General features: G+C 37.4%; 1 protein-coding gene across 1 annotated transcript in view; it reads left to right on the top strand.

The window, feature by feature from the left end:
• Positions 1-1,616: 1,616 nt before the first annotated feature.
• The window catches only part of UNC79 (unc-79 homolog, NALCN channel complex subunit), a 225,599-nt gene continuing 205,875 nt past the window's right edge, over positions 1,617-21,340 (top strand). Inside the window, exons 1-3 of the mRNA XM_052659741.1 lie at positions 1,617-1,729; positions 11,692-11,996; positions 15,990-16,160. Coding sequence (XP_052515701.1) covers positions 11,750-11,996; positions 15,990-16,160 — 418 coding nt within the window. The 5' untranslated portion in view covers positions 1,617-1,729; positions 11,692-11,749. The remainder of the gene's footprint in view (positions 1,730-11,691; positions 11,997-15,989; positions 16,161-21,340) is intronic.

The following is a 21,340-nucleotide window of genomic DNA, read 5'->3' on the forward strand; positions in this document are numbered from 1 at the left end:
TGTGGAAAATTGTTAACCATATTATGGAAATAGTGCAGATAGGAGAAGGAAGAAAAGGCAAATCTGATAAATGGTATATATATGCGATTTAGAATGAATGATTGATCTAACAGCAGCTGAAGATTGCTTTGATGTCATGCAATGAACACGTACAATCTGCATATCGACTTCATTCCAGATGGTGTTATAGAGTATGTCATAGTGGAAAGAGCCTTGAACGGGAGTCAGGGTCTATAAGTTCTAGTCTAGCTCAGCTGCTGACTACCAATGTGCCTTGTTTCCCTCACCTTTAACATTACATGGTTATGGGAAAAGATCTCTAAGATCCTTTTAGTTCCATTTCATCATTCTGTGATTCTACCTCCCATGCCTGTCAAAAGCATTTTGACTTTCTTCAAGTTGCTTAAGCCAGCATTTCAGTTAGAATGCATCCAGGAGCTTCTTTCCATGGGCTGTTGGAAACAGCAAGACCTTGCTTCTCCAGCACTTGATACGTCTTCTGTTAACTGCTGACAGTGAGCCATACCACCTAAAAGGCTCCTTGGGTAGCCTTAAAGATTGAAAGGACAAATGGACAGTGTTGAGAGCTCTGTGGAAGAGGAGACCTGAGAGACGTTGATCATCATGGCCCCTTGGGATTTGCAAAGAGGAATGACTAGAACTGGGCCATTCACTGCAGCCAGGTCAAAGGTCAGGTCAGGAATGTGGACAATGCTGATGACTCCAGGTAGGTCTAGGAGGGTAAATAAGCCTATTTAGTCCCTCCTGAGTCTTGAGAAGATCTGGGCTGCCAAGCTCAGAAAGCTATTAGGAAGTCTCCTGATTGATGAAATACCTTGGAAGAAAAATGTGACATTCCTTTTTTGTAATGTATTATCATCCAATTATTGTATTCTTACTGATACTCACCAAGTTAATCTACTTTAACAGTTCTCACAGTTCAAACATTGCTACACACTTTATGATCACTTATTGAGTTATAAATCTGGTTTTGATTGATGGTATTGTGCAGTGGATTCCCTGTGTTTTAGGATTTTTAGTGTTGTTCAAAGACATTTGAGTTTTCTCTAGTTTTAGTTAAATATAATTCTTGGGCTTCCTGGACAGCTCAGCTGATAAAGAATCCACCTGCAATGCAGGAGACCCCAGTTCAATTCCTGGGAAGTTCCCCTGGAGAAGGGATAGGCTACCCACTCCAGTATTCATGGGCTTCCCTGGTGGCTCAGATGGAAAAGAATCCACCTGCAATATGGGAGACATTCTTCAATGTGAGAGACCTTCTCTGTTGGCAGAGATATATATCCACTATTATTTTGCTAATAATAGGCTAATGGGGATGATTATAAGATGATTTGGAGTACTGCCTTTCTTAGTTATAAAAAGTAATGGCTAATTTGTGAATAGAATGTTAAGCCAGATAACTAAAAATAATTTTGTGTGCTGAATACAATTACAAGTAATTAAAGGGCTTTTATAACTGTCTCCATCATAGAATTCCAGTAAAAATGTACATATTTTTCTTAAGATACTGATTAAATTCCTGTGCTGCATGCCTAATACATATTACAAGATGATTCTTCTTCTTCTTCTTTTTTTGCTTTTATCTAGTTGCTTCCAAGATCCGGTACTTACAGGAATATCATAACCGGGTCCTCCACAACATTTATCCTGTACCTTCAGGAACAGATATTGCAAACACCCTGAAATACTTTTCTCAGACCTTGTTAAGGTAAGCTTTAAAATATCCTGTACTTTGAAAGAATTATTAGGTAGTTCTGAATTGATTGGGACTTAAATTTTTATTGAACTGGAAGTTTTAAAGGGCTTTATGTTTTCTAGTGCTCTGCCAGAAGAGTCTGAACTCAAGCTTTCTGGGTGTGTATATAGCAGATGAGATCAGAGGCCTAAGTGAAATAAATGGCTACTGCCTGCTTTCCTCAGCTGAACATCTTTTCAAGAGATTCACATGGTGATGAAAGTTATGTTTGGCACTAATATAGAGTGGAATTAAAAGGAGAACCTATATTGCTTATAATGAAGAACAGAAAACACTAATGGTCTTAAAGAAAATCAGAATTATGAAGCATTTAAGTTCATTAGCAGTATTTCCTATTTCTCAGAGTATAATTTTTGATGATACAATTATTTCTAATCCATGTAACACTTCAAGTGTTCAATATGGTTTATAATCTACATGAAGGACAGGAACAAAACCATGGCAGCCCTTTTTCTATTGTCTGCTTTGACGATAAAGTAGAGACAGGGGGAACCCATCTGCCTTACAATTCTTAATAGGGAAACAACAAAACAACAATGGCTAGTCATGTCCACCTCTTTGGGACCCCATGGACTGTACCCTGCCAGGCACCTCTGTCCGTGCAATTCTCTAGGCAAGGATACTGGGGTGGGTTGCCATTCTGTCCTCCAGGGGATCTTCCTGACCCAGGGATAGAACCCAGGTCCTCCCACATTGTGGGCAGATTCTTTACCATCTGAGCCACCAGGGAAGCCAGGGAAGCACTAGGGAAAACAGGCAGGCAAAGGTGAGCCTTTCAGGTAAAGACTTTGTTGCCGGGGACATAACATCAAAGAGATGAGAGCACACTTCACTTTCCATTAGATCCTAAGGCTTGGTCTCTTTCATTATTATGATCTTCACACTCCAAATCTGATTTGGGAAATGTTTCTTTCATCTCTATTAAGAGCAAAAGTTTTGTAGGACATGTATTAGGGAAAGACTACCATCTCAGAAAGGCCATCATGACACTGGACTTCCCAACAGTCTGAGGCAAAGCCTCGGGGGGCTGAGAAGGTTGCAGGAGTTGGGCAGTGGAAATGAACACTGTAGAAAGAAGCCTTACTAGGTCAAGTCAGCTTCTAGTCTTCACTGCCACAATCTCTGTGTTCTTCTTTGAAATGTCTCTTCTTTAGAATCCTTAGTGTCCCTGTTCTGTGTTAAATGGATCCTGTTTATCCGATTTGTAGATTTCTTACTTGCATAGTAAGTTTTGGACCTTGTTACAGAACATTTCTCTTCCAATAGCAGTGGACTAATTAGCTCAGTTTTCGCAGTAATAATCAGATAAGGTTGTGCACCAAAGCATCCGATTCTGTTCTCTTAAATTCTCCTTTTGTCTTTGAGGTCAGAGTTCTCAACGGGAAACACTTTCCTTTATCACAAATTATGAAAGCTCTCTAAGTGAGAGACACTTTTCAGTAGGAAGCAAATTCTGAATTCCATTTGCAAAGAAACTGTGACATCCTAGTTGGCACTTCAAAGCTTGCTGCTTAGGTCTTAGTCATGGTGCCAAAAAATTAAGAAATTTAGCATATTGAAGTCATTTTGCAAGACATGAGGATTCCATTTTCTTGAGTAAGGGATGATTAGAATATGATCATGGATGGTAACATTTTAATGGTGAAACTGGTATTAAAACAGTTTTTTCAAGTGGCTATTGAAAAAGATTTGATAAAACTGAGTCCCTCAAAGGGAGATAACATCAACAATCACTACAAATGGTAGTACTAACCCATTAGCTCTTATTATTATAGCTATATTTATATAGCTATTATTATCACAGCAATATTATAATACACAATAGTAATTATATGTTAAATACTGTTCTAAGCACTTTACATCTCATTTAACCCCTCATAATAATTCTATGAAAGAAGGATACTATTATAGCTATTCTACATATAATGACATAGTGGTTAAATAAATTGCCCCAAGTTACATATCTGGTGAACACTGGAACCAGGATTTGACCCTGGGACTCCTAAGCCGCAGTATACGCTTTGAACAGTTAGGCTATGCTTCTTCTCCTTATTATTGCTAGCTATCATATTCCAGTGATAATTCTTTTAGTAAAAACTTGGTTTGGCCTTTGGGAATGCTGGCATCCATTCAGTTCAGTTCAGTTCAGTCACTCAGTTGTGTCCAACTCTGCGACCCCATGAACCGCAGCACCCCAGGCCTCCCTGTCCATCACTAACTCCTGGAGTCCACCCAAACTCATGTCCATTGAGTCGGTGATGCCATCCAGCCATCTCATCCTCTGTCATCCCCTTCTCCTCTTGCCCTCAATGTCTCCCAGCATGAGGGTCTTTTCAAATGAGTCAACTCTTCTCATCAGATGGCCAAAGTATTGGAGTTTCAGCTTCAACATCAGTCCCTCCAATGAACACCCAGGACTGATCTCCTTTAGGATGGACTGGTTGGATCTCCTTGCAGTCCAAGGAACTCTCAAGAGTCTTCTCCAACACCACAGTTCAAAAGCATCAATTCTTCGGTGCTCAGCCTTCTTCACAGTCCAACTCTCACATCCATACATGACCACAGGAAAAACCATAGCCTTGACTAGACGGACCTTAGTCAGAAAAGTAATGTCTCTGCTTTTTAATATGCTGTCTAGGTTGGCCATAACTTTCCTTCCAAGGAATAAGTGTCTTTTAATTTCATGGCTGCAGTCACCATCTGCAGTGATTGTGGAGCCCAGAAAAATAAAAGTCAGCCACTCTGTCCACTGTTTCCCCATCTATTTGCCATGAAGTGATGGGACTGTATGCCATGATCTTCATTTTCTGAATGTTTAGCTTTAAGCCAACTTTTTCACTCTCCTCTTTCACTTTCATCAAGAGGCTCTTTAGTTCCTCTTCACTTTCTGCCATAAGGGTGGTGTCATCTGCATATCTGAGGTTATTGATATTTCTTCTGGCAATCTTGATTCCAGCTTGTGCTTCCTCCAGCCCAGCGTTTCTCATGATGTACTCTGCATATAAGTTAAATAAGCAGGGTGACAATATACAGCCTTGATCTACTCCTTTTCCTGTTTGGAACCAGTCTGTTGTTCCATGTCCAGTTCTAACTGTTGCTTCCTGACCTGCATATAGGTTTCTCAAGAGGCAGGTCAGGTGGTCTGGTATTCCCATCTCTCAGAATTTTCCACAGTTTATTGTGATCCGCACAGTCAAAGGCTTTGCATAGTCAATAAAGCAGAAATAGATGTTTTTCTGGAACTCTGTTGCTTTTTTGATAATCCAGCAAATGTTGGCAATTAGATCTCTGATTCCTCTGCCTTTTCTAAAACCAGCTTGAACATCTGGAAGTTCATGGTTCATGTATTGCTGAAGCCTGGCTTGGAGAATTTTGAGTATTACTTTACTCACACTTTACATGTGAGATGAGTACAGTTGTGCGGTAGTTTGAGCATTCTTTGGCATTGTCTTTCTTTGGGATTGGAATGAAAACTGCCCTTTCCAGTCCTGTGGCCACTGCTGAGTTTTCCAAATTTGCTGGCATATTGAGGGCAGCACTTTCACAGCATCATCTTTCAGGATTTGAAATAGCTCAACTGGAATTCCGTCGTCTCCACTAGCTTTGTTTGTAGTGATGCTTCCTAAGGCCCACTCAACTTCACATTCCAGGATGTCTGGCTCTAGGTGAGTGATCACACCATGGTGATTATCTTGGTCGTGAAGATCTTTTTTGTATAGTTCTTCTGTGTATTCTTGCCACCTCTTCTTAATATCTTCTGCTGCTTCTGGCATCCATTATAAATTCATAAAATATAGTTTGGGCTGTCTTTGAGATCTAGGAAAGAAAGGAAGTGCTTAGTGGAAGGATTTACCATCCTTTGGAAGTTATGAGCCGTATCTGAGGTGATATGGATAGTGTTTCAGTTGCCAGAGATTTTAGCTCTGTCTCCCACTCAGAAATTTGTTGTGGCTAGTAGATCAGAGTTGACAGCTTGTGGGACACACACACAGCCAGTGGGAAGAAGAGGGTAGATACTGAGGGATGTAACATGTTACTGGTTGGGCTTTAATACTTACAGCTTCAACTTGTGGGCTGAACCCAAGGCATTTTCTGTCTTCTCTTGGCCTATCTCAGTCAGTCAGTTAGTTCAGTCTCTCAGTTGTGTCTTACTTAGTGGTGTCGGACTCTTTGCGACCCCATGGACTGTAGCACAGCAGGTTTCCCTGTCCATCACCAACTCCCGGAGCTTGTTCAAACTCATATCCATCGAGTCAGTGATGCCATCCAACCATCTAATTCTCTGTCATCCCCTTCTCCTCCTGCCCTCAATCTTTCCCAGCATCAGAGTCTTTCCAAGGAGTCAGTTCTTTGCATCAGGTGGCCAAAATATTGGGGTTTCAGCTTCAACATCAGCCCTTCCAATGAATATTCAGGACTGATCTCCTTTAGGATGGACTGGTTGGATCTCCTTGCTTGCCAAGGGACTCTCAAGAGTCTTCTCCAACAACACCACAGTTCAAAAGCATCAATTCTTCAGTGTTGAGCCTTCTTCATGGTCAAACTCTCACATCCATACATGACTACTGGAAAAAACGTAGCTTTGACTAGATGGACTTTTGTCAGCAAAGTAATGTCTCTGTTTTTTAATGTGCTGTCTAGGTTGTTCATAGGTTTTCTTCCAAGGAGCAAGCATCTTTTAATTTCATGGGTGCAGGCACCATCTGCAGTGATTTTCGAGCCCCCCAAAATAAAGTCTGTCACTGCTTCCCTTGTTTCCCCACCTATTAGCCATGAAGTGATGGGACCAAATGCATGATCTTAGTTTTTTGAATGTTGAGTTTTAAGCCAGCTTTTTCATTCTTGTCTTTCAGCTTAATCAAAAGGCTCTTTAGTTTCTCTTTGCTTTCTGCCATAAGGGTGGTGCCATCTGCATTTCTGAGGTTGTTGATATTTCTCCCGGCAATCTTGATTCCAGCTTGTGCTTCATCCAGTTTGGCATTTCTCTGGTGTACTCTGGCATGGTGTACTCTGCATATAAGTTAAATAAGCAGGGTGACAATATACAGCCTTCATGTACTTTCCCAATTTGGAATCAGTTGTTCCATGTCTTGTTCTGTTGCTTCTTGACCTGCATACTTCGTCACCTGCATACAACCTCAGTTTTTAAAATATTTTCATGTCTTTTGTTTACTTCCCAATATTTCCAGTTATACAGAATTTACAACTGTTATTCTGTGTACTAGACCAAATTATGATCATTTTCACTGTTGGTTTATACGTCCATGATAATCATACATATTATCATATGTAACAATCATAAAATTCTTTATTTTACTTATACTATTAGAAAGTTCAAGACAAATTAGACAGTCTAAGTATTTGGTATCCAAGATTTTTTGACAGTAATGTTCTCTACTTACAAAGAAGGTTATTTCCTTTGCATTTCATATATTTAATACATATATTCAGAAGTATTTAATATTTCTTGCTTTTAGAATTCAGATTCTTTATAAGAAACAAGAAAACATTAAGGGTGAATTCTCGCAGTAACCTTCTGTTTTTCTATTTGGGTTTTCTCAATGAAGATAAAATACGCAACCTGAAGTTCCAGCAGCATCAGAATTGCATTTTTAGAGTAATAGTCCTTTGATATTCATGCATGCACATAACTCTCTGTGATTTCAGTAGAGTTTTGTATATATTTTCAAAGGCAGAGATTAGGCTAGATGTTTAACTTCAATTAATTTAATCCATAGGAAAGGAGAGATTATATGAGGAGAAATGTGCAGACCCTAATTGACTATATCAGCAGTTGAACAGTCCACACAGGTACACTGAGTTCATAACTGAACTCATAGTAGAGTTCATGGAGGTTCCCCAAACTGTAGGGGAGTGGAAGGCAGTTTCTCTATATTACCCAGCTTGCTAGCCCTTGAGCCTGGAGCAATGTTCCATTCTTAGAAGGGAATCAGTTTTTGTTGAATTGAATTGACTTTAGTCCAAGTTTCATCCATCACAGAAACTCTTCTATAGCATTTACTTAATCTAGCAGTGACCAGGGGTCCTGGGTAAGATTTTGTGTGAGTGATGAGTTGTCTTCATTTTAAATCAGTAAGGATCTACGTGTTGAAATGGACACACAGTTTATACACAGCTTCAGAGTTTAGTTTTTTTGTTTGCTTTTAGCCTTAGAAGTGGCCGAATTTCATCTAGTTTAATGCTCCTCATCACTACATAGGAATCTTCCCATTTTATATTAGAAGCCCTCTGGGACCATATTTTAAACATCTAAGTTCTTCTGTAGGGATCTTGCCTTTTGACTGGTAGAGCATTTAAAAGCTTCCTTCTCGTCTTCCTATTTCAAATATTCTTTTAGAATTCCTTCCCCTACATCATTCTGGTGTCATTCAAACTGCTAACGCACACATCTTTAAAAAAAATCATTATGTTTGGGGCAATCTACTTGCTGTCATCTCTTTAGAAAATCTTTAAAAGGGATTCTAGTTTCAGTTCAATAATCATGACTGAATTCTAATAACTAATGGTTTAGGAACAACATGCTACTGCTGCTGCTGCTAAGTCGCTTCAGTCATGTCTGACTCTGTGTGACCCCATAGACGGCAGCCCACCAGCCTCTGCTGTCCCTGGGATTCTCCAGGCAAGAACACTGGAGTGGGTTGCCATCTCCTTCTCCAATTCATGAAAGTGAAAAGTGGAAGTGAAGTTGCTCAGTCGTGTCCAACTCTCAGCGACCCCATAGACTGCAGCCTACCAGGCTCCTCCATCCATGGGATTTTCCAGGCAAGAGTACTGGAGTGGGTTGCCATTGCCTTCTCCAAGGAACAACATATAGACCTTCAAATGAATGATTTATAATCCACAGAGTAGCTTTAGAGCATACATAGTATGATCCAGTAAATTTTGTGATGTGAGTAGATCTAATTCAAATATCAAAATTCATAGTCTTATAGAAAGTTTGGGCCTCCCTGATTGCTCAGTTGGTACAGAATCACCTGCAATGCAGGAGACCCCAGTTTAATTCCTGGCTTGTAAAGATCTGCTGGAAAAGAGATAGGCTACCCATTCCAGTATTCTTGGGCATAGAAAGTTTATTTATTTATTTATTGTGCTATAAATACCTCAGGGCAACTTCACATCTTTCCCCAAACTACAGAGTTCTTCTCTTGGTTTCTCTTATGTTGGAAGTATATGCTTGATAATGAGGATCTCAAGAGTGAAGAGGAAAGGTGAAAAGTTGTCTGCTGGGTCAAACTCTTCTGAGCAGGGCATTCTTAATTCTTAATATTCTTTTGGTTGGGTGTACAGACCTCTGGGAAAGAATCTCAGATGGGGAAGATGGTTTTATCATTCCCAAGTTAGACAGTTTGGTTGGGGAAATAAGTTTTTTTGTTTTTTCTTTTCTGAGTAAACTTCACAAAATATCATGAAATCACAATGCATTGTACATTTATTCATAAGCCCTTCTTAAGTTTTTCCACAAATGAAAACATTTCCTTACATTGAAACATGAATGGTAATTTAAATCTGGTTTCATAGATAACTCATCTTCAGCCATTTTTTTTCCTCAACCTCACCTACTTATTAAATTTAAAGGCAGTGAGAGGGAAATTTACTGTTTCAGTGCTGACCTTTTCCCTCCCTGCATATTATGAAGTTAGCGCTGCTCTCATTTGGGAACCATGCATAGACAGGAAGGGAAAAATATCAAGGTAGAACCTCCAAAGTTGATGTGACTAGTGTTTGTTAAATTATATCAAACTTTGGAAAAATACTACTGTACATTTGAAAAAAATAATGTGTTATATTTCCCCCACCAAGGAAAAGTTTGATGAGAACAAGGTACTTATTTCAAGAAAAGCATTAATGTATGCAGTACAACTAATTTTATTCTCTAAGGCAAAATACTATTTTTTATGCCACTTCTGTAAGAGCCACATCTTGTAATTTTGGAAGGATGCTGGTAGTAGGCTGATTTAGGGTTCAAGTTTGGTAAATAATATTTCTGACTTATTTCCATTGTGATTTTAAGGAAATTTTCAGTGGGAAAAATCCTATAGGGTTAAAACAGATTTTTGACGAGTGGGTTTATCAAGAATTTAACATTTAAAGGTGGTACTTTTAGGAATAATTGAGTTTTATGATGAAAATATAAAATCTAATGGAAAATCTGATGGTATTTATGGTAGATGTAGGCAGACAGGGGTAACTGGAATGTTGATATTATCCCATTGTAAAGTGTAAGACTACAGAGTTAAATACATCACACACAAAAAAGGTATATTAAATCCCTTTAAAAATTAAAAAAAAATTACTCTAAATCTTAAGCTACTTATTGCTAAGAAGTATAACGTAACTATTCTGAAATTATTTTTATTATTATTAATTGTTTTTCCCCTGGACATTGGGTAACAGAAGACAAAGGAAATCGAGGTAAATTAGGCACATGGAAAATAAAAAGCATGTAGTGATTTTTCTTACATTGTAACATATTTTGCACTAAGAGTATATAAAAATAAACATAAATTTGAAATAGCAAGCATGCTTGACACTAACCAATTCTTCACACTATTGTAAAACTGTAAATGTAATATCATTAACTAAGAACTTAGTAATGTTTGATGCACATAGAATAAGTGTAAAATATGTAATGAGATATTTTTAAATTGGTATCTATTTTGTTTAACATAGACGTGTACTCTATCAAAGCACTTTGTAAGTGCAGCAGATATTATCATTATAATGTATAGCTATTGTCTTTAATGATTAAATAGTATAGCCTAATTTAAAAAACCTAAACATATGGCTAAGCAATCATTTCTTCTATTTTTAAATTAACAACTTTTCTGCTTTATTGCTTTTCCTGAAAGGTTTTTATTTAAAAATTAATGCTAAAAGAAAGCCAATTTTTTAAAAGAATTTCTTTTTATTCCCATTAAACTTTTTTTAACTTTGTAAATTATCTTTCCTTTAGTTTTTAGTGAGTTTTGTTGAATAATAACGTAAGTAGCAGCAGAAATATATGAGATCTTATTGTATGATGTGCAGCTATATGACAGATACTGCTTGCTTAGTCTTTAGAATTTTGAAGGTAACTATTTAATAAACCACTGTTCGTATTCATAAAATAAAATGTTTCCTCCCCAACATGCAAAATTTAAAAAACACACATAAATAACCATTATCATTAGTTCACAAACATATGCTACGGACCATCTACTCTATATTATTTTATAGCTTTTCCAATGTAGTTTAGCTAACATTTTAGAAATATGTATTATTTCTAAATTCATATGCCTGTTTAAACTTCATTATCTCAAATGATACTGACAGAATGTCATGAAACAGTATCATAATATACATATAGACATTATTTTGATGCAATAAACATGTGATTTTTAAGACTTTCTTAATAAACACACATGTTTATTCTTTGCTAAAACATGTTTCTGCAAGTGCCATACCTATATTTTGCAGGTTTTTACTTACCTGATTGTGACAGTCTTGCTGAAAACTTCCTTTGCTTTGAAAGCTCCTTTTAATTAGGAATAAAAGCCCTAACTCATTAAAGCCATGATTTTTCCTTCTAGGAAACCCCCTCCTTCATCAAATCAATAAACCGTAAAACATGGGTTTGGCACTGAAACATGCATTTTTATATTTTTGCTCCTTACTAACCAGATAACACATGAGATGCAATGCAACTTCCACAAAATAAATCTTACATTATTGGTATATCTCTGAGCATGAAGCTATGTGACCTGTATTAGATTTGTAGATGCTGCTGGTGTGGCAATTGCATCTTATGTGGGATGTATCTGGTGTTTTATTATTTGTTTTAGAGTGTCATTTCAATGTAATGTGCTGTTCTTTGTGTCTTTGTTGTCTCTTTTTTTTCTTTGTCCCCCCAACAGCATTTTGTCCCGCACAGGGAAGAAGGAAAACCAAGATGCCTCCAATTTGACAGTGCCCATGACCATGTGTCTTTTTCCTGTGCCATTCCCACTCACCCCATCTCTAAGACCGCAGGTCAGTTCCATCAACCCTACTGTTACTCGCTCCCTCCTTTACAGCGTCCTGCGAGATGCACCCTCTGAACGTGGCCTGCAAAGTCGTGATGCTCACTTGTCAGACTACCCTTCTTTGGACTATCAAGGCCTCTACGTGACTTTGGTGACTCTCCTGGATCTAGTTCCTTTGCTACAGCATGGCCAACATGGTGAGCATTTAATCAAACCTTTTGAAAATATACATGTGTGCTTATGGATACTGGAGACCCTTGCTGTTACTATAGTACATTTCCTGAAAGGTCTTTGTGTGGCTAAAGCCTTTCTTACACTGAAACTTAATTATAGCTTCTATCATTTGTTCTATCATTTTTTGCTGTTTTATGGGCAGAGGGATGTTATCCAAGTGGGTCTACACTGGGGGTAATGGGCTTGAGAAAGGAGGAAAACTATAAAAGGAAATTTCTTATTCACCCCGACCTGCTTATCAGGGAGACTGGTTGAAATTATGGTTTGGGGGTTGTTTTAAAAACTAGTCCACCCCCAGAAAAATGTAAGAGGTGGAGCTTGAAGGACACGTCAAGTCTACTAACTAATTCTGTAATTTTGGGGAGCAAATCACAGAATCTCCCTGGGGCTCGTTTTTCCTGTCTCCTAGCCCAAGAGGCTAGATAAGTAGAAATCTCTAGGAACTTTTCCAAATTTAACTATCAGTAGTTTTTAGAAAATGTTGACCACATGGTACAGTGTATAGTGGTGCTATATGCTGTGTATAGTATATGCATGCTGTGTATGGTGTATATTACACATGTATTAGTGATGCTTTATGACAGAAGCCCAAGAGCATGCTTCTTTGCTTAATTCTTCCCCTTTCTGCAGTCTTTAGTCAATTTCATTAGCTTGCATGCTTACCGGATTCTTCTAACCCATAAAAAGGAGCTCAGTAATATCTACTGCTTAAGTATTAAATATAGTAAGTCCTCTACATATGAACGAGTTATGTTCTAAGAGCACATTTGTGAGTCCAGTGTGTTCATAAGTCCAACAGAGTTAACCTAGATACCCAGCTAACACAGTCATAGCTATATAGTGCTGTACTGTAACAGGTTTATAATACTTTTCACATAAATAATACATAAAAAACAAACACACAGATATAAAGAGAGCATTTTAAACCTTATTAAACAGTACCTTGAAAAGTACAGTAGTACAGTACCACAGCTGGCATGCAGGGGCACGTTCGCATATTTGAAAATTTGTAACGTGAAAGTTTGTATGTAGGGGACTTACTGTATTATATGTGGGAGAAAAAAGTGTTTTTTTTTTTGCAGCAAATGAGCTTTTAATATGTCAGTTATCTTAACTTTAAAAGCACTGATAATTTGGTCCATGGAGGTATGATAACCAAAGTTTCACTGCACAAAAAGTTGAAATTTGGGAAATGGGTTGTTGTTGTTGGGGGTTATTTTGTCTTTTAGTTATGGCTAACTCTCCTAAGAGAATGCTCCATGGTTTATTTAGTAAGATGTGTTCTTAAACAAACATTTAAAGTCTGCTTTTAAAAAAGTGGTAAAATGATTATTAATTTTTTATATTTGCTATTCTGTATTACAGTGAATATAAAAAAAATGTAGAAACTTGTGAGTTTGTTTATTGTGCAATTTTGCTGCCATTTTAAGCCTAGTTGCTTTTGTTGCGATCCTATCCCAGTTGAGAACTTAAAGGTGATGTCTCTCTGAATATAATATTGCTGGAGCTTACTGTGGTGATGAACTTGCCAGTGCTTTTCCTCTGTGACTGCCTGTCTGACCCTGGGATGGGCCACTTGTTAGGGCTCCTTGATTAAGATAAAAGCATTCTGTTTGGTATCTTATAGCCCATCTAACTGCAATTCACGTGTAAATTGTGACAATTTCAGGGAAGATGATTTATATTTTTACTCTTATATGCACAGCTATTTTGTGACCTTCGTCTTTCCTGTTATCTATGGGCTGTGTTCTTATTCTGCATAACAGACCTTAGAAGGTAGGAAAAACTCACTAGACTATCCCTCAGAGGTTCATAAAACAGTACAACGCTGCTTTGGTCCGTATGAACAACATCAGAATTTCCAAGGAAGCTGGAAGCAGAGAATTCTGGCTCCCGAGCTGAAACTTTTAAACAAGAACGGCTGAGGGGTGGGTCCTGAGGACCTGGATTTTTAAGTGTCTCTCTGGGAGACTTCTCTATGCGCTGAGTTGGAGAACCCTTGCCTTGAGGGCTGCAGGCTGTGTCCTCGCGTGGGGCAGTGTAGTGTACCCAGCAGAACTGCGCTTTTGCTGTGGCTCAGCTGCTTATTCTCATGTGATCTCGCGCAAACACTTCCATTTTCAGGCCTCAGCCTCCTCATATGAAAATTACTCCGGGGGGCTTCAGGCTCCTCTCCGCGCCAGTGTTCTGTACCTAGACTAAAATGCAGCTGAGGTGTCCATGGTGCACAGCTGCAATCAATTCTTAGTAAAACACGTGTGAATTTTCTGTTTCATCGGACTGAGCCCAAGGTCGACTGACCCTCACCTCCCAGTGTGCAGTGTGTCTCTCTGCTGTCAGTCGAGGGGGCAAATTAACTCTAATGATAATCAGAAATAACATCAAAATAGCAATCAAAATAGCACTAAGAAGCTCAATCTGCTACCAGGCAAACAAATCTAATCATTTCTTTTATAAAGGATATGAAAATGATCAAAGTTTTCATTGTCAAGACTTGGCTGATGACGTGAGTTGCAGAAATCTGAAAATATATACTCATATACTCAGTGTGATGTGGTTTGGTCTACTTGCGTTCTAAAGCTAAATAGTTATGATTTTTGAATGTCTTCTATTTTTACTCCTTGTGCAGGTAATAATAGTAATAATATTCATATTCATAGTAATGACTGATACTTGTGGAGCACAAATTGTGTGCTATGTTAGGTACTTTATGTTTTGTTCATTTAAACCTCCTAACAATCCTAATGTAGTGAGGTAGGTATTGTTCCTATCACTTACAAATGTTGATAGAAACATTACTACTAGGGGGCACGTCCTTCTGTGATATTTGATAACTAAATGTACAGGGTCGTGCAGTATTAGTTTACAGCTTCCTTTCGTTGGTGTATGCTGAATCTGCCACTGTGCTGGAAGATGCCAATTACCTCATTGCCTGAGACTTCAGATGTAGGAAGATTGTTCAGTTGATGGAGCAGAAATAGCTTGCTTTTATTTCCAGCCTTGCCCTTGAGTTTTCTGAAACTTTCCGTGAGAAAATAATTTAACATCTTTGTGCCACAGTTATCTTGTATAAAATGTAATGGAGGTAAGAATGCTGGAGGGATCAGGATTCGTTATCACGTGAAAGTGCTTTTGATTTATGAAATCAGGGAGTAATATGTCTGAAGATGGATAAAGTGTTGAGGAAAAGCTCATGTCATAGATACGGGTGACCTTTGAATAACTCAAGGAGTTAGAGGTACTGACCACCTCCCCTCGCCCTTACCCTGCAAACAGTAAAAAATCAGGAATTTCTGCTGCTGTCTCTGCCTCAAAAACAAAGGATTTGATAAATGACTCACCCAAGGGCAGGGAGCTGAAACCATTTGGATAGAATCAAGACTCAAATCCTAGTTCTTTGGGTTCCATTTGTTGTGCTCTCTAATTGACCACAAACTTCCTCCTACACTTAGTTTAAAGATCTGTAAAATGAAGATGAAAAAATAGTCAAAAGTGTTAGTTGCTCAGTTGTGTCTGACTCTTTGCGACCCCATGGAACTGTAGCCCTCCAGGCTCCTCTGTTCATGGAATTCTCTAGGCGAGAATACTGGAGTCGGTATCCATTCCCTCCTCCAGGAGATCTTCCCAACCCAGGGTTTGAACCCAAGTCTCCTACATGGCGGGTGGATTCTTAACCGTCTGAGCTACAGATACTGTAATTTTTGAAAAAAAAAAAATCTATGTACAAAAATGGACCCAACACAGTTCAAACCTGTGTTGTTCACAAGTCAACTGTATTTATATTTTTTAATTCTATCATTCATCAAATACTGTGCAGGTGCTATACAGAACTCTTAAAAGAAGGGAGTGATAGTTGCTTGCAATTTAAACCAATTCATAAAAGTTTAAAATGTAAAGTTAGCTTTTTTGTTAAATGCAGGATATTCAATGACTAATTACTTGATTTTGTTTTGTAGACCTTGGACAGTCGATCTTTTATACAACTACGTGTTTGCTCCCCTTTCTCAGTGATGATATTCTGAGTACTTTGCCCTACACGATGATATCAACCTTAGCTACCTTTCCTCCGTTTCTGCACAAGGATATTATTGAATATCTTAGCACATCTTTTCTACCAATGGCTATACGTAAGTTCAGTCTTACCTAATACTAGATTATTTTTATGTGTTGTATGATGTGTGAATGGAAATTGCTTTTGCTGTTTTAGGTTTGTAGATTTTCAAGATTATAATCACTGCTGTATACATGTGCTTTGATTAAAATTCAGCCGCTTAGCATGAATAATATGGTGAACATCAAAGACATGAAAAGACAATAATACCTTAGAATTATTTTATGCACATAGTTTGATCTTACAGGATAGGAAGAAAGAATGAGTCAAAGCACCGTCTACATTTCCTAGATATAAATTAGAGTATTTTTTCCAATTTTAGAAAAAAAAATGGAGCAAAATGTTGTCTGGGACATAGAAATTCTTATCTTTTGCATCTGAAGGCAGCAGGGTGTGCTGGGAAGAACAATGGATAGAGTCAGGGTATCTAGATATCCTGTAGTCTCACTTCTGTCCATAATCTGCTCTGTGAGATGGGGCAGCTCATATAGTTAAACCTTATCTCCAGGATGATGATAGTATCAGCTATCCCTCACAAGAGCATTGTGATGACATAGTGAGTCAAAGTTTATGAGAACACTTTGAAAAAAGCAAAAGCTTCCGACTCATGTGCCAGATACTATTATGAACATGGATTCAATTTGAATTCTGCTTCATTCTTATAAACTTATTTCTGTGGGCTTGTTATCCAGATGTGATAACAGAGAAAAAAAAAAAGAAGTTGGGTTGTGATTTTTATGATCAAAATCCTTCTAAAGTATTTTTTGAAAAGAAATACGTGATTAATCAATCTATGTTTCAGTAGATAATCTGAAAAGATTATGGGTTTAGGAATCAAACAGATATAGATTCAAATCACAGCTGTGCTACCAACTAGCTGTATGAGCTTAGGCAAGTCACCTAACCTTTCTGTTTGCAAAGTGAGAATAGTGATAATACTGCCTCATAAGGTTGTTGTGACAATTGAGATGACTGGAGCATTGGTAGGGTGCTGGTGTAATGCCTAGTGTTCAATAAGTGTTGGTTTACTTCTCTCCTTCTCTCAACTCTCATTCTATAATAATGCCTGTGTTGGTCACATTCAATTCCTAGAGATCAGTTTTTACTGTTTTAATGTTATGCACTTAACGATTGTATTAAAGTTGCCCCTTTGTAATAACAATTGGTAAACAAACGTATCTTGGAGCCACATTTGCTTGTTTTACACTTGAATTTAATTTTAGCTGTGGAATTATAATTTTCATATCTTTAAAACAGAGTCTGACTTCTGCCTAAATTATATAGCTATTAAAAATGAGCAGACTGATTATACTGTTCAAGTAATAGAATATTTAATTCTGTTTTAGAATATTTAATTTAGTTCCCTTTTTTCATTCTGTGTAACTCTATTGACAACTACTCATGGATACAGCCTTAGAGTTGTATAGTTGTATGTTTTTTTAGAAGTATGTTGACAGTTAAACTTAAGCAGAGACTTTAAAAAGAAAAGAACAGCAGGTGGGTCTGTATCTTTCTGAGCGTAACTCACTATATCCTTCCTCCTTAGAAATAATAATTTTGGAAGAGGTACTGCATATATCAGGCCCTTGGGGCTATACTTAGGAGAGACTGAGCATGTGACAACTGGCAACTTGTTTCTTCATCCTAGATTATTAGTTTCTACTTAGTTAGCAATGTACTCTAATACATAGCCTGTAGTCACGTTGAAATCCTTACTTATTTAAATGTGTGAGCCTTGCCAACTGAGGGAAACAAAATAGTAAGTTGAGTTTATAAGATTTGTGTGAAAATTGTAATGCTTGTTAGTGAAGTAGCTTGGTATTTATTTAAAGGGTAGGGACAAAGCATTTCTGTCTCTGGGACCCTATTTTTCTTTAACTGTGAAGGAGAGGTTTAGAAAAAATGTTCCATCTCTAAGGTTATTTCTAGCTTAATTATTCTAGGTTAAATAACGTCAATCTTTTTTATGTAACAGGCACATCTTCCTTCAATGCAATCGCGGATCGGGTTCATTTATTTGGTTGCTCTGGTTTTTAGTCTCTTAGTTTTGACTGGTTCATTTCTTGTCACCATTCCTGAGATTCAACAGTAGCCAATCTTTGTCATCTTTCAATCTTTGAGAATAAGCTGTGGTACTTACCTTTAAAGCCAAATTCTGTTAAATGAGTCAGGTGTTTCTTTTGTCCTTATTTTTTCCCAGAGTAGATAAAAAGGACACAGACCCAAAGATGGAGGGAATTGGGCTCCAGATTAATCATGTCAAACTGAATCGATGTGAGAATGTGCGTCTGTTGCTTGCACCCATGTTGGTTTTATTTTGGGAAGTTGTTTCCGTGTTCAAAATTTCTGACCAGAACTAGAGGGGAGAATTTAATTTCTATGGGAATATTTTTATTTAAGGCCTGAGATAAAGGTCATTGTATTTTCTGAGTACTTGATAAAGTCTTTAAGACAAAAAAGCTTTAACCTCTTTGGTACAGTATTTGCAAGGTCAAATGTAATAACATGGACAGTTTTTCAGGTGTTAAATGATGATATTGTTAAGGACTTAGGAGATGAAACTCTGAACTCTCAAGCAGACCTAATGAGGTATTGCAGCTCTTTCAGTTGAAAAGTCCTATATGTATATCAGTTAAATCTATTATGCCATTTTTGTCAATAAATCAAGTACTGTGCTTTTATTTTAAATAACTCCTTTGAGGTGCTGCAAAGCAAAGTGTAATTTATTATAAAAATTTCTTTGACATAACCTTTTTTTGTTAATGCCTTGTATATATATTAAGAAATATATTGGTAAATATATATCTTATGTATACATTTGTATATATTATATATACATATATATACAATATATTATATATATTAAGATATACTTGTTTTTATTTTATATATATTAAGATTGTATATATATTAAGATTATATATCTTATATATATATTACGATACACTAGTTTTTATTCCATATGTGTGCAATAGGCTTTGTGTAATATACATATATATAAATATAAAGGAATTATTAAGAATTGAGAAAGTTATTTGCATTTCACTATGGAAATCTCTCTTTTTCCACGAAGGTTCTGTGATTGTGCACCAAACTGAAGTTTGGATGTTGGCAGAGGAAAGGGAAAGAGGTCCCAAATGAACATTATTTGATGTAGCATACGTTATTTTAAAGCGAATAATAAAGCTGAACAACTGAATCTGTGAAAGATCCTTCTAGTGGTATCTTGGTATCCTGAACTGTAGTCTCATCTAGTTTCTTTTCCAACTTTAATTTCTTCAAAAGTCACTTACCCTTAGATAACAAAGGTTCATTTAGATCTTTGCATGGAATTAAAAGCAATTGCATCATTTAATTGAATGTCTGTTTCTAAGCCTTTGGCCCTGTATCATTTTTTTGTTCTTCTGCTGCTACACAGGATGCATGTTATGTTCTATGATCTTTCAAACACTAATAAGTAAATATAATGGAAAAAAACACAGTAAAATACCAATGTAAGATATTAATGAATTTAAGTAGTATTTTATATATAAAATGTTTTATTAGCTAATGACTGTTTTTGTAAGGTAGATATTGCTGTACTTTTTTGTTGTTCAATCACTATATCATGTCCCAATCTCTGTGACCCCATGGACTGCAGCATGCCAAGCTTCCCTGTCCTCTACTATCTCCTGGAATTTGCTCAAACTCATGTCCTTTGAGTTGGTGATGCTATCTAACCATCTCATTTTCTGTCATCCCTTCTCCTTTTGCCTTCAATCTTTCCCAGCCTCAAGGTCTTTTCTAGTGAGTTGGCTTTTCACATCAGGTGGCCAAAGTATTGGAGTTTCAGCTTTAGCATCAGTCCTTCCAATGAATATTCAGGGTTGATTTCCTTCAGAATTGATGGTTTGATCTCTATGCAATTAAAGGAACTCTCAAGAGTCTTCTCCAACCAAAATTCAAAAGCATCAATTCTATATAATAGTATACTTTAGAAGCTTTAATATTGAATTATGAGAAATATTTTGGAATAGGAATCCAGAAGCACTGAATTGTAGTCCTTTGATTGTTGGCAGATCTCACAATCTTATCTAACTTTAGTTTCTTTAGCTGTAAATTTGCAAATAATCATAACTTTCCTGTCTACATCACAGTGTTTGTTGTGAAGGCCTTGGCGTAACATATGATAATGGTCTTTGAATGTTGTCTGATGTTATACCAGTTTATAACAGACCAAAAACACACAGTCAAATGACAGACATGTCAAATCTCATTGCCACCCTTTCTAATATTCTGCTCAAAATTACATGGTGACCTGAAATTTCATCATCTTAAATATTGCTTGAAATAAGGGGCCATCTGCTGGGGCTTGGGAACTTTTCCCGAGAGTGTGTCATATAATAACAGTAACTGTTATACCAGGTTTTGATCTCATAGAACCTGACAGAATACCTCTTCAGTGTTGATGGGCAATCTTGTCTCTATGACTTTTTATTTATCTACCAATCTTTGCATATATTTTAATGCTGCATAGACTTCAGGGTCATGGTATCTTTTGTTGAACCGATATGACCTGACAGCATGGGTATCTTATGCTCAAACCCTGTCTCACGGAGCACAGTTACCTCTGCTTACACAAACAGAGGCCACTTGCTAATCCAGGCAGCACAGGAAATGGTTCTGTCATATAGCAGAACTGGCATCAGAATGTTTTTTTTTCTTCCCAGGTGATTCCCTTCCCTGTACCCCTTAAAAAGGTAGACAGCATCCAATAACTTCTGAGCTGGTCTCCCAGCCTCTACTCTTGGCCCTCCCAGAGCCTGCTCTCCACCAAAAAGCCAGAGCTATCCTCCAAACATGGAAATCAAATTATGTCATTTCCTTCTTGAAAACAACTAGTAGCTTCACATCACTCCAGCAAATCAAATTCAGCACCTCTGCCTTGCTATCTGGCACCAGCTTATCTTACTACTTCATCCCTTGCTTCTGCTAGCGTTCACTCTGCTAGGCTCATATTGGCCTTGCTGCAGTTTCATAAAGGCACCAGGTTTTGCTTTTGCTTCAGGCTTTTTCCTTCTGTCTCACAAGCCCTTCTTGCAGATGGTCACATGATTTGCTTGCTCACTCCCTTCAAGTCTCAGCTCCAGTATTACGGCTTCCCAGAGGCCCTTCTTTACCTTCTAGCTCAAACAGGACCTTCCATCATTTTCTACC

The sequence above is a fragment of the Budorcas taxicolor genome, chromosome 21 (assembly GCF_023091745.1).
Source record: "Budorcas taxicolor isolate Tak-1 chromosome 21, Takin1.1, whole genome shotgun sequence".
Classification (NCBI taxonomy): Eukaryota; Metazoa; Chordata; class Mammalia; order Artiodactyla; family Bovidae; genus Budorcas; species Budorcas taxicolor.